The sequence below is a fragment of the Bison bison genome, unplaced genomic scaffold (assembly GCF_000754665.1).
Source record: "Bison bison bison isolate TAMUID 2011002044 unplaced genomic scaffold, Bison_UMD1.0 scf7180017845551, whole genome shotgun sequence".
Taxonomy (NCBI): Eukaryota; Metazoa; Chordata; class Mammalia; order Artiodactyla; family Bovidae; genus Bison; species Bison bison.
Genome location: NW_011476124.1, coordinates 134,748 through 148,830, shown reverse-complemented (window position 1 = coordinate 148,830; position 14,083 = coordinate 134,748). Strand labels below are relative to the sequence as shown.

Here is a 14,083-nt window from a genome sequence, read left to right as displayed (position 1 = left end):
TCTGCATATCTGAGGTTATTGATATTTCTCCCGGCAATCTTGATTCCAGCTTGCGCTTCTTCCAGCCCAGCATTTCTCATGATGTACTCTGCATATACATTAAATAAGCAAGGTGACAATATTAGCCTTGATGTACTCCTTTTCCTATTTGGAACCAGTCTGTTGTTCCATGTCCAGTTCTAACTGTTGCTTTATGACCTGCATACAGGTTTCTCAAGAGGCAGGTCATGTGGTCTGGTATTCCCATCTCTTTCAGAATTTTCCAGAGTTTATTGTGATCCACACAGTCAAAGGCTTTGGCATAGTCAATAAAGCAGAAAGACATATGTACACTAATTCATGTTGATTAGCAGAAATGAAACCATTGGCAGAAATGAAACCAACATTGTAAAGAAATTATCCTTCAATTAAAAACAAATAAAATTTTAAAAAAGAGTGACTCTGTTGGAGTTGGATCTGTCCTTCTTGCTCCCCTACCCCTGAGTCATCTCTGGTTTCAAGCTAACTTCCATAGCCTAAGGGTATTTGGGTGGGATTGAGTCAATCTGAGAGCTTCCCAGGTGGTGCTAGTGATAAAGAACCAACCTGCCAATGCAGAAGACTTAAAGAGATGAGGGTTTGATCCCTGGGTCGGGAAGATCCCCTGGAGGAGGTCATGACAACCTACTCCAGGATTCTTGCCTGGAGAATCCCATGGACAGAGGAGCCTGGTGGGCTATAGTTTATAGGGTTGCAAAGACTTGGACATGACTGAAGTGACTTAGCACATGTGCACACACACACATACACACTCATGAAACAATCTCAAAGGCAGGTCTGCCACTAGCCTTGCCCCTCTTGTCCACCTTCCCTACTTTGTCAGCTATCTGTCTACAGTATCCACTGATCACACTCCTCCCCAGTTTAAAACTTTTCAATGACTTTTCTCTCTGATCCTCAAGATGGAGACCAAGCTCTTTCTTTATCAAGGCACCTTCTTCATTACAGGCCCGCAGAGGTACCTATCTATATATGTGGATGAGCTCTTGCTGGGGGGCAGAGCAGGAGAGCAGGCACCAGGTAGGTGTTGGAGTTTTCAAGGCAGGTGCCCAGGGAGGAAGGGAGGCCATGGTAGACAGGGGCGTCCAGGAGCTGGGGTTGGCAGTGGGGGCAGATGGTCAGGGAGAAGGTGCCTGAGCATCCTTCCTGTTCTGATCCAGCAAGGGAGGCTCACCTCCAGTGTAACCCCACGCCCTTCATTGCTCTGAAGTGAGAGTTCCAGCCTTTGTCATGAGACCCCACCCCTGAAGCTGTGTTGTTGTTGTCTAACTCTTTGCGACCTCATTGACTGCAGCACACCAGGTTCCTCTGTCCTCCACTGTCTCTCGGAGTTTGCTCAAATTCATGTCCATTGCGTCAGTGATGCTATCTAACCATCCTCTGCCGCCTGCTTCTCCTACTGCCTTCAACCTCTCCCAGTACCAGCGTCTTTTCCAGTGAGTTGGCTCTTTGCATCAGGTAGCCAAACAACTGGAGCTTCAGCTTCAGCATCAGTCCTTCCAATGAATATTCAGGACTGATTTCCTTTAGGATTGACTGCTTTGATCTCCTTTCAGTCCAAGGGACTCTCAAGAGTCTTCTCCAACATTCCAGTTCAAAAGCGTCAATTCTTCTGTGCTCAGCTTTCTTTATGGTCCAACTCTCATATCCATACATGACCACTGGAGAAAACCATAGCTTTGACTAGATGGACCTTTGTCAACAAAATGATGTCTCAGTTTTTAATATGCTGTCTAGGTTTGTCATAGCTTTTCTTTCAAGGAAAAAGCGTCTTTAATTTCATGGCTGCAGTGACAGTCCGCAGTGATTTTAGAGCCCAAGAAAATAAAATCTGTCACAGCTTCCACTTTTTCCCTTTCACTGCTGGGTACCTTGCCCTTTGTTAGAGAGAGCAGTATTGTGGATGGAGGGTGTCGTTGAGATGGCTCGGCAGGTCCTTACCTGGTGGCCTGGCTAATATCCACTCTGAGTCTTCATTTGGTTGTAGCGCTCTGGCACCGTGGTGGATCTGGCCTGGTGAGTGTTCAGAAGTCACAGTGTGGCTGGCCAGGGGGCTGCTTGTAGTCTCTGACCTTTGGAGAGAATACAGGGAAACAGAGCCATTAAGACACATTCCCTAGTGGCCTCCTCTTTCCTGTCATCAGATTTGGCTAAACCCACTGGCATCTGCTTTGAGTCTTCTTCTGCTCATGTTTCTCCATCTCACCCTCCCTCTTTTCAGCAAAGAAGTATCTGGCTCTAGGATCACTGTGCTGGCCCTTGTGGGCTGGGGAGGATCCCAGAGATTCCCTACTCGGCGAGGTATCCCGAGAGTCCAGGTGTAGGAATGGCTCTTCCCAGACATGTCTGCGTGGATACCGCCCCCCACCCCACCCACATTGCTGCTGGTCTTCGGGTCTTTGCCTCTCTGTCCTCTGCAGAATTTGTCAATAAGCTTCCCACCAGCACAGACGTGACTCTAGCTGAGACCCCCTCCCTGCCTCTGGATGGGCATGCTTTCTAATGACGTGAGACTTACAAATGTGGACTATGCTGTGCTATTGAAACCACAGAGTAAGGTCACACACCTGTCAAAGGGGCAGGGTATCACCTGAAGATGCTGGATGTTCTTTGTAACAATTACCTCTGGAAGAGGTGGGTTCTCAGATAGTGGTCCAGCAGGTGAGCCTCTAAGAGGAAGAACAGACAGGCAGGTCACCTACCTCCACTCTTTTTAGACTTCTGAGGACTGGACACTGAGATGTGGGCCCTGGTTCTGGGTGCTCAGGTGTCTGAGCTTAGGGCTAGGATGGAAGGGCCTATGACACTGGATATGGATATGGAGCCATAGCTTTTTGTGGATGGACAGGTTTTTATTGCCCTAAATCATCTTCCCCCAATTCTTAAAAAATTTTTTTTTATTTTTTAAATTATGAAAGTATGATAGCACATTTATAGGAGACTTGGAAAATACAGAACAATGTCAAATGTGTTGTTGTTGTTCAGTTGCTAAGTTGTATCTGACTTTTTGCGACCCCATGGACTGCAGCACACCAGGCTCCTTTGTCATGGGATTCTTCAGGCAAGAATACTGGAGTGGGTAGCCATTCCCTCCTCCAGGGGATTGTCTTGACCTAGGCAATGGCACCCCACTCCAGTACTCTTGCCTGGAAAATCCCATGGACGGCGGGGCCTGGTGGGCTGCTGTCTATGGGGTCGCACAGAGTCAGACACGACTGAAGCGCCTTAGCAGCAGGGATCGAACATGAGTCTCCTACATTACAGGTAAATTCTTTACCACTGAGCCACCAGGGAAGCCTGAGAAAGAGCAAAGTGGGGGCCCAAGTGGCTTAAATTAAAAAAAAAATTATTACGGAAGAGCTCTTGACGTTAGATGTACCCTCTTAACAAAATTTTAAGTGTACAAGGGTTAGCTATAGGCACAATGTCTCACAGAAAATCCGAAATGTCTTTTATAATCTGGCCTTGGAAGTAACAGAATATCCCCATTGCCATGTTATATTGGGCCCACAGACCAACTCTGATACAATGTGGGAAGAGACAACTCCAGGAAGGGAATTCAGAGAAGCAGGGATCCTTGGGGGCCAGGCTGGGGGCTGGCTATCACACAAGTAGACAGATTATTTCATTTTATGCTGTTTCTTTTTAAAAAATTAATTAATTAATTAATTAATTTTGGCTGTGCTGGGTCTTCCATCGTTGTATGGGGGCTTTCTCTAGATATGGTGCCAGAGGTCTACTCTTCTTTGTAATGCTTGGGCTTCTGCTTGCAGTGGCTTCTCTTGTTACAGAGAACGGGCTCTATGACATGTGGGTGTCAGTAACTGGGGAGCATGGGCTTAGTTGCCCTGCAGTAAGTGGAATACTCCCCACCCAGGGATTGAACCTGTGTCCCCTGCATTGGCAGACAGATTCTTAACCACTGGACCACCAGAGAAGTCCAGAAGTAGACAGCTTATTTTAGTACAATAAATGCAGAGGATCACCTAGCAGGATGTCATTTTTGCTACATATGGTTGTATTTTACATGCGGTAACCTGAAGTCAGAGTGCCTTTCAGGGCTCTGACCCTCTCCTTCTCACCCTTAACAAGCAAAACACTCTTTCATCCACCCCATCAAGGACTGCAGAGATCAAAGTATGACCTACAGGGACCAAACATGAGAGGAGACGGGGCTTTGGGAAGACAGCCAAGGGTTAAAAAAGGACCAAGAAGCTGTTTAAAAGGAAAGGGATGGGTAAGGAAAGAGGAGCCCCAGACAGGACGCCCTTTCCAACCTTGGGAGGGTAAACATAGCGAGAATCTAGGACTGCGGTCCCCCGCCAGCAGATCGTCCAAAGAGACGAGTTCAGAGGCTGGAGGTTTCAGTTCCAAAGCTCTTACCCCCTTGGGGGCTTTGTGCTGACTCTCAAGCCTGAAATAAAGTCCTTTAGTGAAGGACTCTTTAAACATAGTGTGTATGTGCCTGGGTTGCTAATGGGCAGGCGGTTCTGCTGTAGCCAGCGCCATCCCTTCCTTTGACAATAAGGAGTCTGTGGGCAAGGCTGCACTTGGACCTCAGATGATCCACTTCTGTCATACTCTCTGTCCTAGCTCCTTTTGTTTTCTCCAAGACGTTAACAAACCCTTATTCCAAACAGTGCCCCTTGTTGCATCTGTGCTGCTCACAAAGAAAGGAAGGGAGGGGAGTGGCAACAGAGGCAGGGGAGCCCTCCCCAGAGGAGTTGGGGAGCGCTCTGTGACCTAGCTGCCCTTCCCTTTTGGGGGTTCTCTCTCCATCTTGGACCTCACACATTAAGAATGACAACAGGTTCCTCACAGGTGGGTCAAAGACAGCAGTGGGCAAGGTTTGTCTGCAAACCGCTGGGAGGAGAGAGGAAGCCAAGGGGAGAGGCAGGTGTGGAAGGCAGGATGGTAGATGTTACAGAGCATGGAGGCTGAGCGGACAGGTCCTGTGAAGAGACCAAGGCTCAGCAGTGAAATAGTTTGCCCAAGGTCACACAGTGAGGCAGTGACAGCACCTTGCAAAGCCATGCTTTTAGGTTTGTCTTGCCCAGAACATGGAAGAGAGAAGGGCTGGCTCCCAGCAGTCCTCTAGAATGTGGGTGACAGGCCACACAGATGGGAGTTCCCTGGTGATCCAGCTGTTGAGAATCTGCCTTGCAATGCAGGAGATGTGGTTTTGATCCCTGGTCATGGAACTAAGATCCTACATGCCTTGGGGCAACATGCCGAAGATACAGAAACCCCCCTGCCACAATGAAGAGCCTCACAGCCATCCTCCCCCACCCCCTACCAATGGAAAACACACATCCATGGCTCATCTGCCGGGCCTGAAGGACTGGGTAGGCCCAGCACAAATGGAGGGATGGCTGGAGCCTCCTTCCTTCAGAGGATAACATTTGAGGGGAGGGAATGGGGCTAGAACTCTGCTCTCTCTTTTGGGACTCCAGGGTTTGCAGTGGCCTCTAAGGGTCCCCTGACAAAGTAGGGGTCCCGTCGAGTTACGGGATCAGCTCCAGGTTGGGATGCCTTTGTGTTCTGCAGGTGAGGACTTTCCTGCTGCTCTTTAAACCTGCAAGTCTGGGCACATGGGGTAGCTGCATGGAGATGGTGGCTAAGGTGAGGGGCAACTTGGGAGATACACAGTTTAGACTTTGTCATTCCTGCCCCCTGTGGAGCCCCAACCAGAAAGCGGAGTCTGATTTCTTGGGCAACGTGGGATTGTCTGCTTCAGGGCACATGCCCACTCCTGACCTCTCGGCCAGGTTGGTCAGTTTCTTCTGAGCAGAGGGATCTGGACTGACCTAGGGTAGCTCAGCTGGTAAAGAATCCACCTGCAATGCAGGAGACCCTTGTTCGATTCCTGGTCAGGAAGATCCCCTGGAGAAGGGATAGGCTACCCACTTCCTGGGTTCAATCCTTGGGTTAGGAAGATCCCTTGGAGGATGGCAAGGCAACCCACTCCAGTATTCTTGCCGGGAGAATTCCCATGGACAGAGGAGCCTGGCAGGCTATAGTCCATGGGGTCACAAAGAGTCAGACACAACTGAATGACTAAGCATAGCACAGAGAATCATTTGGGGTTCAGTTGCTTGTGACCATTCGGTGCTATCTGGGCCTGGTGGATGGGGAGGGGTCAGGGGCCTGGCATGGGGCTGGGTTAGAAGGGTGCAGTCACTCTATGTCACATGGAGATAAACATCCTTGATTCCTGATCATTTCCCTGGGCGCTAAGACTCTGGTCAACAAAATTAAAGCTGGTCTTGGGATCCACAACTTTGTGATCCTGGAAAGGCTGGGGTGGGACCACTTGTCCATAGCTGTTTTGCCCGCATCCCAACCCTTGCCTTTGCATCACTCACCCATCAGCGCCCCTGGTGACTAACTCCTCCATCTGAGAGTGAGTGGTTCAGCCTGATTTGAATGAGGGGTAGGGCCTTGGCATAGTGAGCCCATGTGAGCTGAGAACTGGACTGTGTGTGTGTGTGTGTGTGTGTGTGTGTGTGTCTGTCTGTCTGGCCAGAGCAGGGATGGAGTGTCTATCCAACAGGGTGTTGGAGGAGGGACTGAATTTGGTGGGTAACTGGCTCCCACTGCAGCAAGCAGCGCCCCCTGCTGCCCACAGGGGAAATAGCAGCCCGAATCTGGGTGGATCCACTTCTACTTGGAGGTACCCCGAAGCCGCTCAGTCCATCCTCCTGTGGCTTGTGTTCCTTTGGTGTCTATAGGCCTCTTGTTACATTCTGGCTCCTGGAGGGGAGGGGTCCAGGGGAGGCTACAGACCCGCGGGTGGGGCGGGTGTGGGTGCTTGCATCATAGGAGTCCTGGGGGACGAGGCTGCTTCTGCTGGGGTCCAGTGGTCACTGGGGAAGCCAATGTGCTCCCAGGTCAGGCCCTCTGGAGAGACCCCAGCCAGGGACCAACATGCAGAGCACAGCGGGCAGTCCTGTGCATAGAGGCCTGGACATGCGCTGTGAGCTCCGAGTGGCGGGGACCTGGTGAATACACACCCAGAGCATTTTTCCCATGGCTTCCCTGCGCTCAGAAGGGAAAGGTAGGGTCCCCAGTTCTCGGAGGGCTCTCCCCTCCCCATTCTGCTGGAGGCCCTGCAAAGAGTCTGTGCAGGGAAGAAGAGGCTCAGGTCCGCTCTGAGTTCTTGTCCTTGTCTTTTCCAAATTTGTTCCAGGCTGGTGCGGGGGTTGAGTGCTGCAATCCTAGTTTGTGGCCAAGCCCCAGAGACCGTCTTGAATGTGCAGGGGCCCAGCCATTGCAGGAAGAGGAGGCAGGGGTGGGCATCCAGTGAGCACTGGCCAGGGACTTTTCAGCAATCCCCTCCCCTGCCCCAGCCAGGCACTATCCTCACTCCACCTGAGCCTTCTCTCTGTGCTCTTGCCCCATGGGACTTTTATTCTGAAAGAGCCAAGGCCTCTGTAGGTAGGGAGGTGACCAGAGGCTGGAGTTGGCCTGGCCTCTGGACAGGCCCAACCCTTCTGGGCTGTTTTCTAGGGCAGTGATTCTGGGCCCCTATGGGAGGAGCCATGCTGTCTTCAGTTGTCCTTCTTACCTTCTGTCCCCAGCCTTGCTGGACTGTAGGCAGAGGGTCTTTGAGGCCTGTTGCCTTCACACTGACTATTGCCTTCACACCTTCATGTCCTTCATCTTTCAAGTCCTTGGCCTTGAACCCTCTGAGAATCGTAGTGCATGCCTGCTCAGTTGTGTCCGACTCTTTGCCACCCCATGGACTGCAGCCCATCAGGCTCCTCTGTCCATGGGATTCTCCAGGCAAGAATACTGGGGTGGGTTGCCATTCTTATCTCCAGGGGGTCTTCCTGACCCAGGGATTGAACCTGGGTCTCTTGCAGCTCCTGCTTTGGCAGGTGGATTCTTTACTACTGTGCCACCTGGGAAGCCCAGCCATATCATTAAACAAGGATGTCATGGCCAACATCGAGTCTGGCCCTCCAAAAGTTAATTTCTGAGCCCAGAGGGCACACAGGAAGAACAACGCCTGCAATCCAGCAGCTGTCAGGCTGCAGTCACTCCTTACAGTCCATCAATTGAGGAACTAAGGATGTGAAAATCAAATCGAATCAAATCAAATTGCAGGATGCTGCCCCCAGATAGCTGAGCTGCATATGAAAGGAACGCTTTCAGTAAGCCCAGGCTCTTGCATCTTCCCATACATAGAAAAGGGCTAAATTCCTTAACTTGAGATATCTGGTTTTCCTTAATTAACAATAATCTTTTGATGTTCAGACTACCTGCCCCTTGTTGCAAAACTTCTACATAACCTGACTGACAACCCCCACACCCAACAGTTTTCAGGGTCACCTAAGATGCTGTCTTTTGGGTCTGAAGTCTTAAGAATTCTCACCAAATAAAACATAACTCTGAACTTTCAGTGACTATTTTTAAGTGGACACCTTCATCTGTTTTCCTTTTCAGTCCTTTTTGACCCTCTTGTTGCCTGTCCTTCCCAAAGCAGACGTGGAGACCAGCTCACTATTTAGAAACTTTCCACCTCCCCTGGCACCAGATAAAGGTCTCACCCTGACCCATTCCTCCTCCCCAACATGTAGGATGCAAGCATATGATTGGCAAGGCTCATTAGGTGTCAGTCAACATGTCTGTTGAACTCTGTGTGGCTGGGGCCATGCCTTGGGCCTGGTTCTATTCAGCCCAGGGAATTTCTCAAGAAGAAGGACAAGGAACTGGACAAGAGCCCCAATAGCTCCTGCTTAGATTCTTGAGAGTCCAGTCACTCTTTCTCAAAAGCTCCACCAGGATGGAGTTTCCACTAACGCTCCAGTGCATGAAGCTGAGTGCTTTCTTAGATGGAAAATAAGAGGCCAAATGAATGAAAGAGAGTGGAAGTCCGTTATTCTCAAAGGCTCTTTCCCTTTGTGTGTTTCTCTCATCCAGGAGGCAGACCTTGAGCTCGATATGAGGTCACTTTCGGGCAGTGGAATGTGAGAAGGAAAGGACTTTGGCCCGGGGGCTGCAAGTTATAGATTAACATGGGGCGGGGGAGGGGGACGCAGAAGCAGGGTGAGTGGCCTGAGACAGGGACTGCTGACCTGGGACCATCTGGGCTTGAAGGGGACACAGGAAAGAGGAATCTGGGGACTCTTGTGGTCCAGGAGGGGAGGGGGGCCCTCAGCTCCTCTCCGGCTATTTGACCTTCCTGAAGACACACTGGCACACTGCATCCCGTGCCGTCACTTCCTGGGGGCAGAGTAGGAATAATAAGGACAGAGAAGGTTCTTACCAGCCACTCCCCTTTCTCAGTTTCTTGACCTCCACTGAATCCTTCAGGATACATCAGCTGGAGTGTGTGATATATGGGGAACTGTAACCTTTTTCCAAACCCTCAACTTTCCATCCCAGAGGAAGGAAGGGATCTGGTCAGGGAGCTGAAGTGGCTAAGTCTCCATGTCTCCGGTCATGATTTATGGACACGCATCGGACCTGCAGCCAGGGCCCACCATGGCCACTTGACTTCTTCCCCTCTCCACTCTTCCCAGGGCTCCCATGTTCCTTCCTTCCTTGCCTTCTTTGGCAGGGAGCGGGCTGGAGTAGTAGACTTACTTGATTTGGGCAAGGGAATGGGTCCTAGCTGGAGGCCCCCCTCCCAGACACACCCTCATGCATCTCCTCTCCCAGTCCCCACCCCTCTCACCTGATATAACATCTCTTCCTCCAGCCAGAGTCGCCAGCCCCGGTTAGGGACCTCTCCTTTCTGCACACAAACCAGCTGCTCCTCTTCCCAGGTGACTATGGTCTATGGAGAAAGCAGGAATAAAGGAAGACGTGGGGGGGGTGTTGTAGGGGTACCCCAAATGCATCGCCTTACTCTGCTGGGCTGCCCCCACGCCCTGCATCATAGCAGACGCTGTCTTGCTCCAGCCCCTTCCTTCTGAGTGACTCAGCAAAACTCCCCTCCCCTCCCACTCCTAAAGGCCACTGGAAGGGGCCCCACACTGTGTGACAGTGCCCATTTGGGTAGAGGGGGATGAAGCAGGATAATCTCGGGGTTGGGGGAGATGAAACTGGGGGTTCAGTGATGAAGAATGGAGAATTTGTCCTCTGATACTTCTGGCTGACCTGGAGGAGACTTTGGGAAAGAAGGGAGATTGGTTGGGAGACAACCAGGGAATCTCTTTTCTCCTCTTTCTCAGTCTCAAGGGCAGCTGCAATGTCCTTGAGAATGAAGGGTCAACTCCCCAAATCAGAGCTGAGTGGACCAGAGCTAGGCATTCCAAGCAGCGTTATTTGGACCCCCAATAGTCTATGTGTGTGCTTAGTTGCTCAGTCATGTCTGATTCTTTGTGACCCCATTGGCTGTAGCCCGCCAGGCTCCTCTGTCCATGGGACTTTTCGGGCATGACTACTGGAATGGGTTGCCATGTCCTCCTCCAGGGGATCTTCCCAACCCACGGATCGAAACCCCGTCTCTTGTGTCTCCTGCTTTGGCAGGTGGATTCTTTATCACTAGTGCCACCTGGGAAACCCCAATAGGATAGGCCCTACCCAAACCAGGAGTTCAGAATCTTATGTGTGTTTTTTTTTGCCATGGCTTGTAGGATCTTAGTTCCCCAAGAAGGGATGGAACCCAGGCCCTCAGCAGTGAAAGCTCGGAGTCCTAACCACTGGACCGCCTGGGAATTTCCAAGGAGCTCAGAATCTTGATCGGTTAGAGGAGAGGTCAGTAGGTATTATATCTGTGATGCCAACAAGACTGTTGGTGATGGGAGCAGAGAGGGAAGAGCTGAGTCTTCAAGGAAGGGAGTTAATTAGATTGGAGATAATGGGAACTTTCTAGCAAGTAAAGAAACAGAGGTAAGGAAGACGAGTAGATAGTTGTGAGGGGGCTCTAACCTAGTGTTTTTGTGGGGAGGCCCTTGGATGCTACATGGAGCGTGTGAACCTTACCTGGAACATAGCAGGTTGTCTGAAAGGGTTTAAGTTAGGGAGTGACATGGTCACTTTTACATTTTAAAAGTACTGTGGTTATGATAGGCAGAGTGGATTAGAGGAGAGTCAAGAATGGGAACCAATTTGGGGCACCAGATGAGAAATGAGGGCCTGAAATAAGGTGGTGTTAGAAAAGCTAGGAAGAAACAGATGACAGCCGTGTAAACAACTGATTCTCAATAGAAATGTAGTGAGACCTAAATGCTAGCCACATATATAATTTTAAAAATTTCTAGTAGCCACATTAGAAAAGCAAAAAGAAACAGGTGAAATTAATTTTAGTATTATATTTTATTCAACCTAAAATATTATAATTTTATTACATGTAATATATTATATATATTTTTAAACCTAAAATATAATATTTCAGCATGCAATCAATATACAATTTCTGATGTGTCTTATACTCTTGTTTGGTATTATCTTAAAAATCCAGTGTGTATTTCATACCGATAGCACATGTCAAATTTGGACCAGTTACATTTCAAATATCTTTATATGGTTAGTAGCTGCCATATTGGACAGCACAGAACAGTTATAAAGGCTTCTTGACTAATTACATGTGGTCCACATGTGCATGCATGTGTGTGTGTGTGTGTGTGTGTGTGTGTATACACTCATTTGTTGGGAACACAGAGGTAAGGGAACATAAGGCAAAAACTGTGACTCCCAGGCTTTATTCCTGCTGGTTGTTGCCATTGATGGAGACAGTAAATATAAAGGCAGGAAGAGGTCTGTGTAGGAAGATAATGACTTGGGCTTTGACCTTGGGGCATCCAGATGGAAACATTTTGCAGGCAGTTGAAACTTGGCCATGGAGCTCAGGTGGCACCTCTGACTGGAGAGTTTGTGTCTAGAGCAGTTTGTAGATTTCATTGAACACATGGGTGTATATGCTTTAGCCCATGGATAGTACACAGACAAGAGGGAGAAAGTCAAGACAAGATACTAGGGGATTGCAGCACTATTTGCAATAGCTAGGAAATAGAAGAAACGTAGATGGCCATCAACAGATGAATGGATAAGGAAGTTGTGGTACATATACACAATGGGATATGACTCCGCTATAAAAAGGAACACATTTGAGTCAGTTCTAATGAGGTGGATGAACCTAGAACTTGTTATACAGAGTCAAGTAAGTCAGAAAGAGAAACACAAATATCGCATGTTAATGCATATATAGAGAACCTAGAAAGATAGTACTGATGATCCTACTTGCAAGGCAGCAAAGGAGACACAGAGATTTTGGACACAGTGGGGGAAGGAGATGGTAGGATGATTTGAGAGAATAGCATTGAAATATATACATTGCCATAAGTAAAATAGATAGCCAGTGGGAGTTTGATGTGTGATGAAGGGAACCCAAAGCAAGTGCTCTGTGACAATCTAAAGGGGTGGGATGGTGAGGGAGGTGGGAAAGGGGCTTAAGAGGGAGGAAACATATGTTTACCTAATGTCGATTCATGTTGATGTATGGCAAAAAACATCACAATATTGTAAAGTAATTATCCTCTAATTTTAAAAAAAGATACTAGGGGAAAATCTCAGTTTAAGGGATTAATAGGGGAACGAGGGTCTGCAGAGGAGGTCAAAAGGAACACGAAAGAAGCAGAAAGGACAGCCTAGGAGCGGAGTTACAGAGGTTGAGAGAAGGGACTGTGGTGTCCACAGGGTCACAGGCTAGAGGGTGAGCACAGGCTTGCTCATTGGCCTGAGGGTCACCTGTTCCTGTTGCCCTTTTGGCTGGTGCTCAGAGTGGGCAGAGGAGACGCTGGAAAGAGTCAGGGATGGGTGGGTGACATCCCAGGGCAGGCTGCTGTGGTCCTCGTTTCCTCTTGCTGCGACAGGTCATTTTATTTCACCCCCAGTTGTTGAGAGCCCCCATGCCCATCCACAGCCCCTTCCCACAGGCCTGAGAAAAGACACCTGGCATTTGCGTCCATCCACGGTCCTCAGGTCCTCCTCAAATTCCACTCCCACCTCGAATTCCAGAACGTAGTTCCGGAAGGTGCTGAGGGTTTTCACTGTCATGTGGTTGCCCCGCTGGTCAATCTCCTTGTCCGGCTTGAGCAGCAGGGCGATCTTCCGCAGAGCCATGTTGACATCTGTGGGGACCGTCTCTGAGCAAGGGTCTGAGTGAGGGTCCTTTTAGCGGGCCAGGGGCTTCCCCACCCACATCAGCAGCCTAGGGCTGGGAGCATCCCCTTGCCTGGGTCTAGGACTGTGGATTTACTCCCTCCTAGCAATGTCCCTGGCTAGTAAAGGGACCCAAGGCAGGTGCCAGCACCCCCTACCCCCTGCCTGTCTATAATGTCCAGACCCCAGCATCACCCCCTCCTCAATGGATTGGAGGCAGGAAGGGGGAGGGGAGGAGGGGAGTGAGAGGGTTGAGAGGGGCGAGGACATTACTCAGAGCTTGCAGGTAGTCCTCCAAGTTCTTCTGCGAGACAAAGCGGTAGTAGCCGGTGAGGTTGGGAGGCATGGTCCAGGCTGGGCAAGGTGGAAGTCAAGATTTCAGGAGAATGTAAGAGACTGGGGGAGGATGAAGTGGGTGTTGTCTGACAGGTGGGGCTGGGAGTCTCCCAGCCAGGCTCTGCACACATTGAGGCAGCCTGTGTAAGGTCCTAGCTACCAGGGTTTTTATAGCGCTGGGGGCCCTGCTGCAGTAAGAGCTCCTGCCAGACTTCCTCCCCTCTTCCCCCACGATGAGTGTGAGGCTGGTGTCCACAGCCCCAGAGATGGGCAGGGGACTTGGCAAGGCTGTGCTTGACCTCGGCTTTTCCTGAGGAAGGAACCTGGACCAGGACTGGGGGCTGTCAGTCAGGCAACACTTGAGCCTTTCCGAAGGTCAGTTCTGGCTTCCAGCCCAAGTGTGGAAGGCTTGGTCCGGAGGACCCCGGGGGCAGACGCCCCGGGGAGGGAGCTGACCTTACTGGATGGCGGGGAGGGACCTTTCGGACTTACCCAAGGATAAGTTCTAACAATGTCTCACCAAGGATTCCAAAAGGTATGAAGGGGAAGAAGAGGTGGGGAAAGAAGTGCAGACAGCCAGCTTGCCAGGAGCCCT

The 14,083-nt window shown here is 50.1% G+C and overlaps 1 protein-coding gene across 4 annotated transcripts in view; it reads right to left on the bottom strand.

Annotated features, from left to right (window-relative positions):
• Positions 1-67: 67 nt before the first annotated feature.
• RBP5 (retinol binding protein 5, cellular) overlaps positions 68-14,083 on the bottom strand; it is a 14,345-nt gene continuing 329 nt past the window's right edge. Inside the window, exons 2-8 of one of the 4 annotated variants that reach the window (XR_824896.1) lie at positions 13,981-14,081; positions 13,426-13,506; positions 12,943-13,121; positions 9,722-9,823; positions 2,607-2,708; positions 1,981-2,111; positions 68-88 (exon numbers count right to left, since the gene is read on the bottom strand). Coding sequence is in view for 2 of the 4 variants with exons in the window: in XM_010835606.1 (XP_010833908.1) it covers positions 9,214-9,267; positions 9,722-9,823; positions 12,943-13,121; positions 13,426-13,498 (408 nt within the window). In the remaining 2 variants the exon portion in view is untranslated. Of the gene's footprint in view, positions 89-1,874; positions 2,112-2,606; positions 2,709-8,900; positions 9,268-9,721; positions 9,824-12,942; positions 13,122-13,425; positions 13,507-13,980; positions 14,082-14,083 lie in introns of those variants that run through there. The other 3 variants (XR_824894.1, XM_010835606.1, XM_010835614.1) reach the window with 3 other exon arrangements.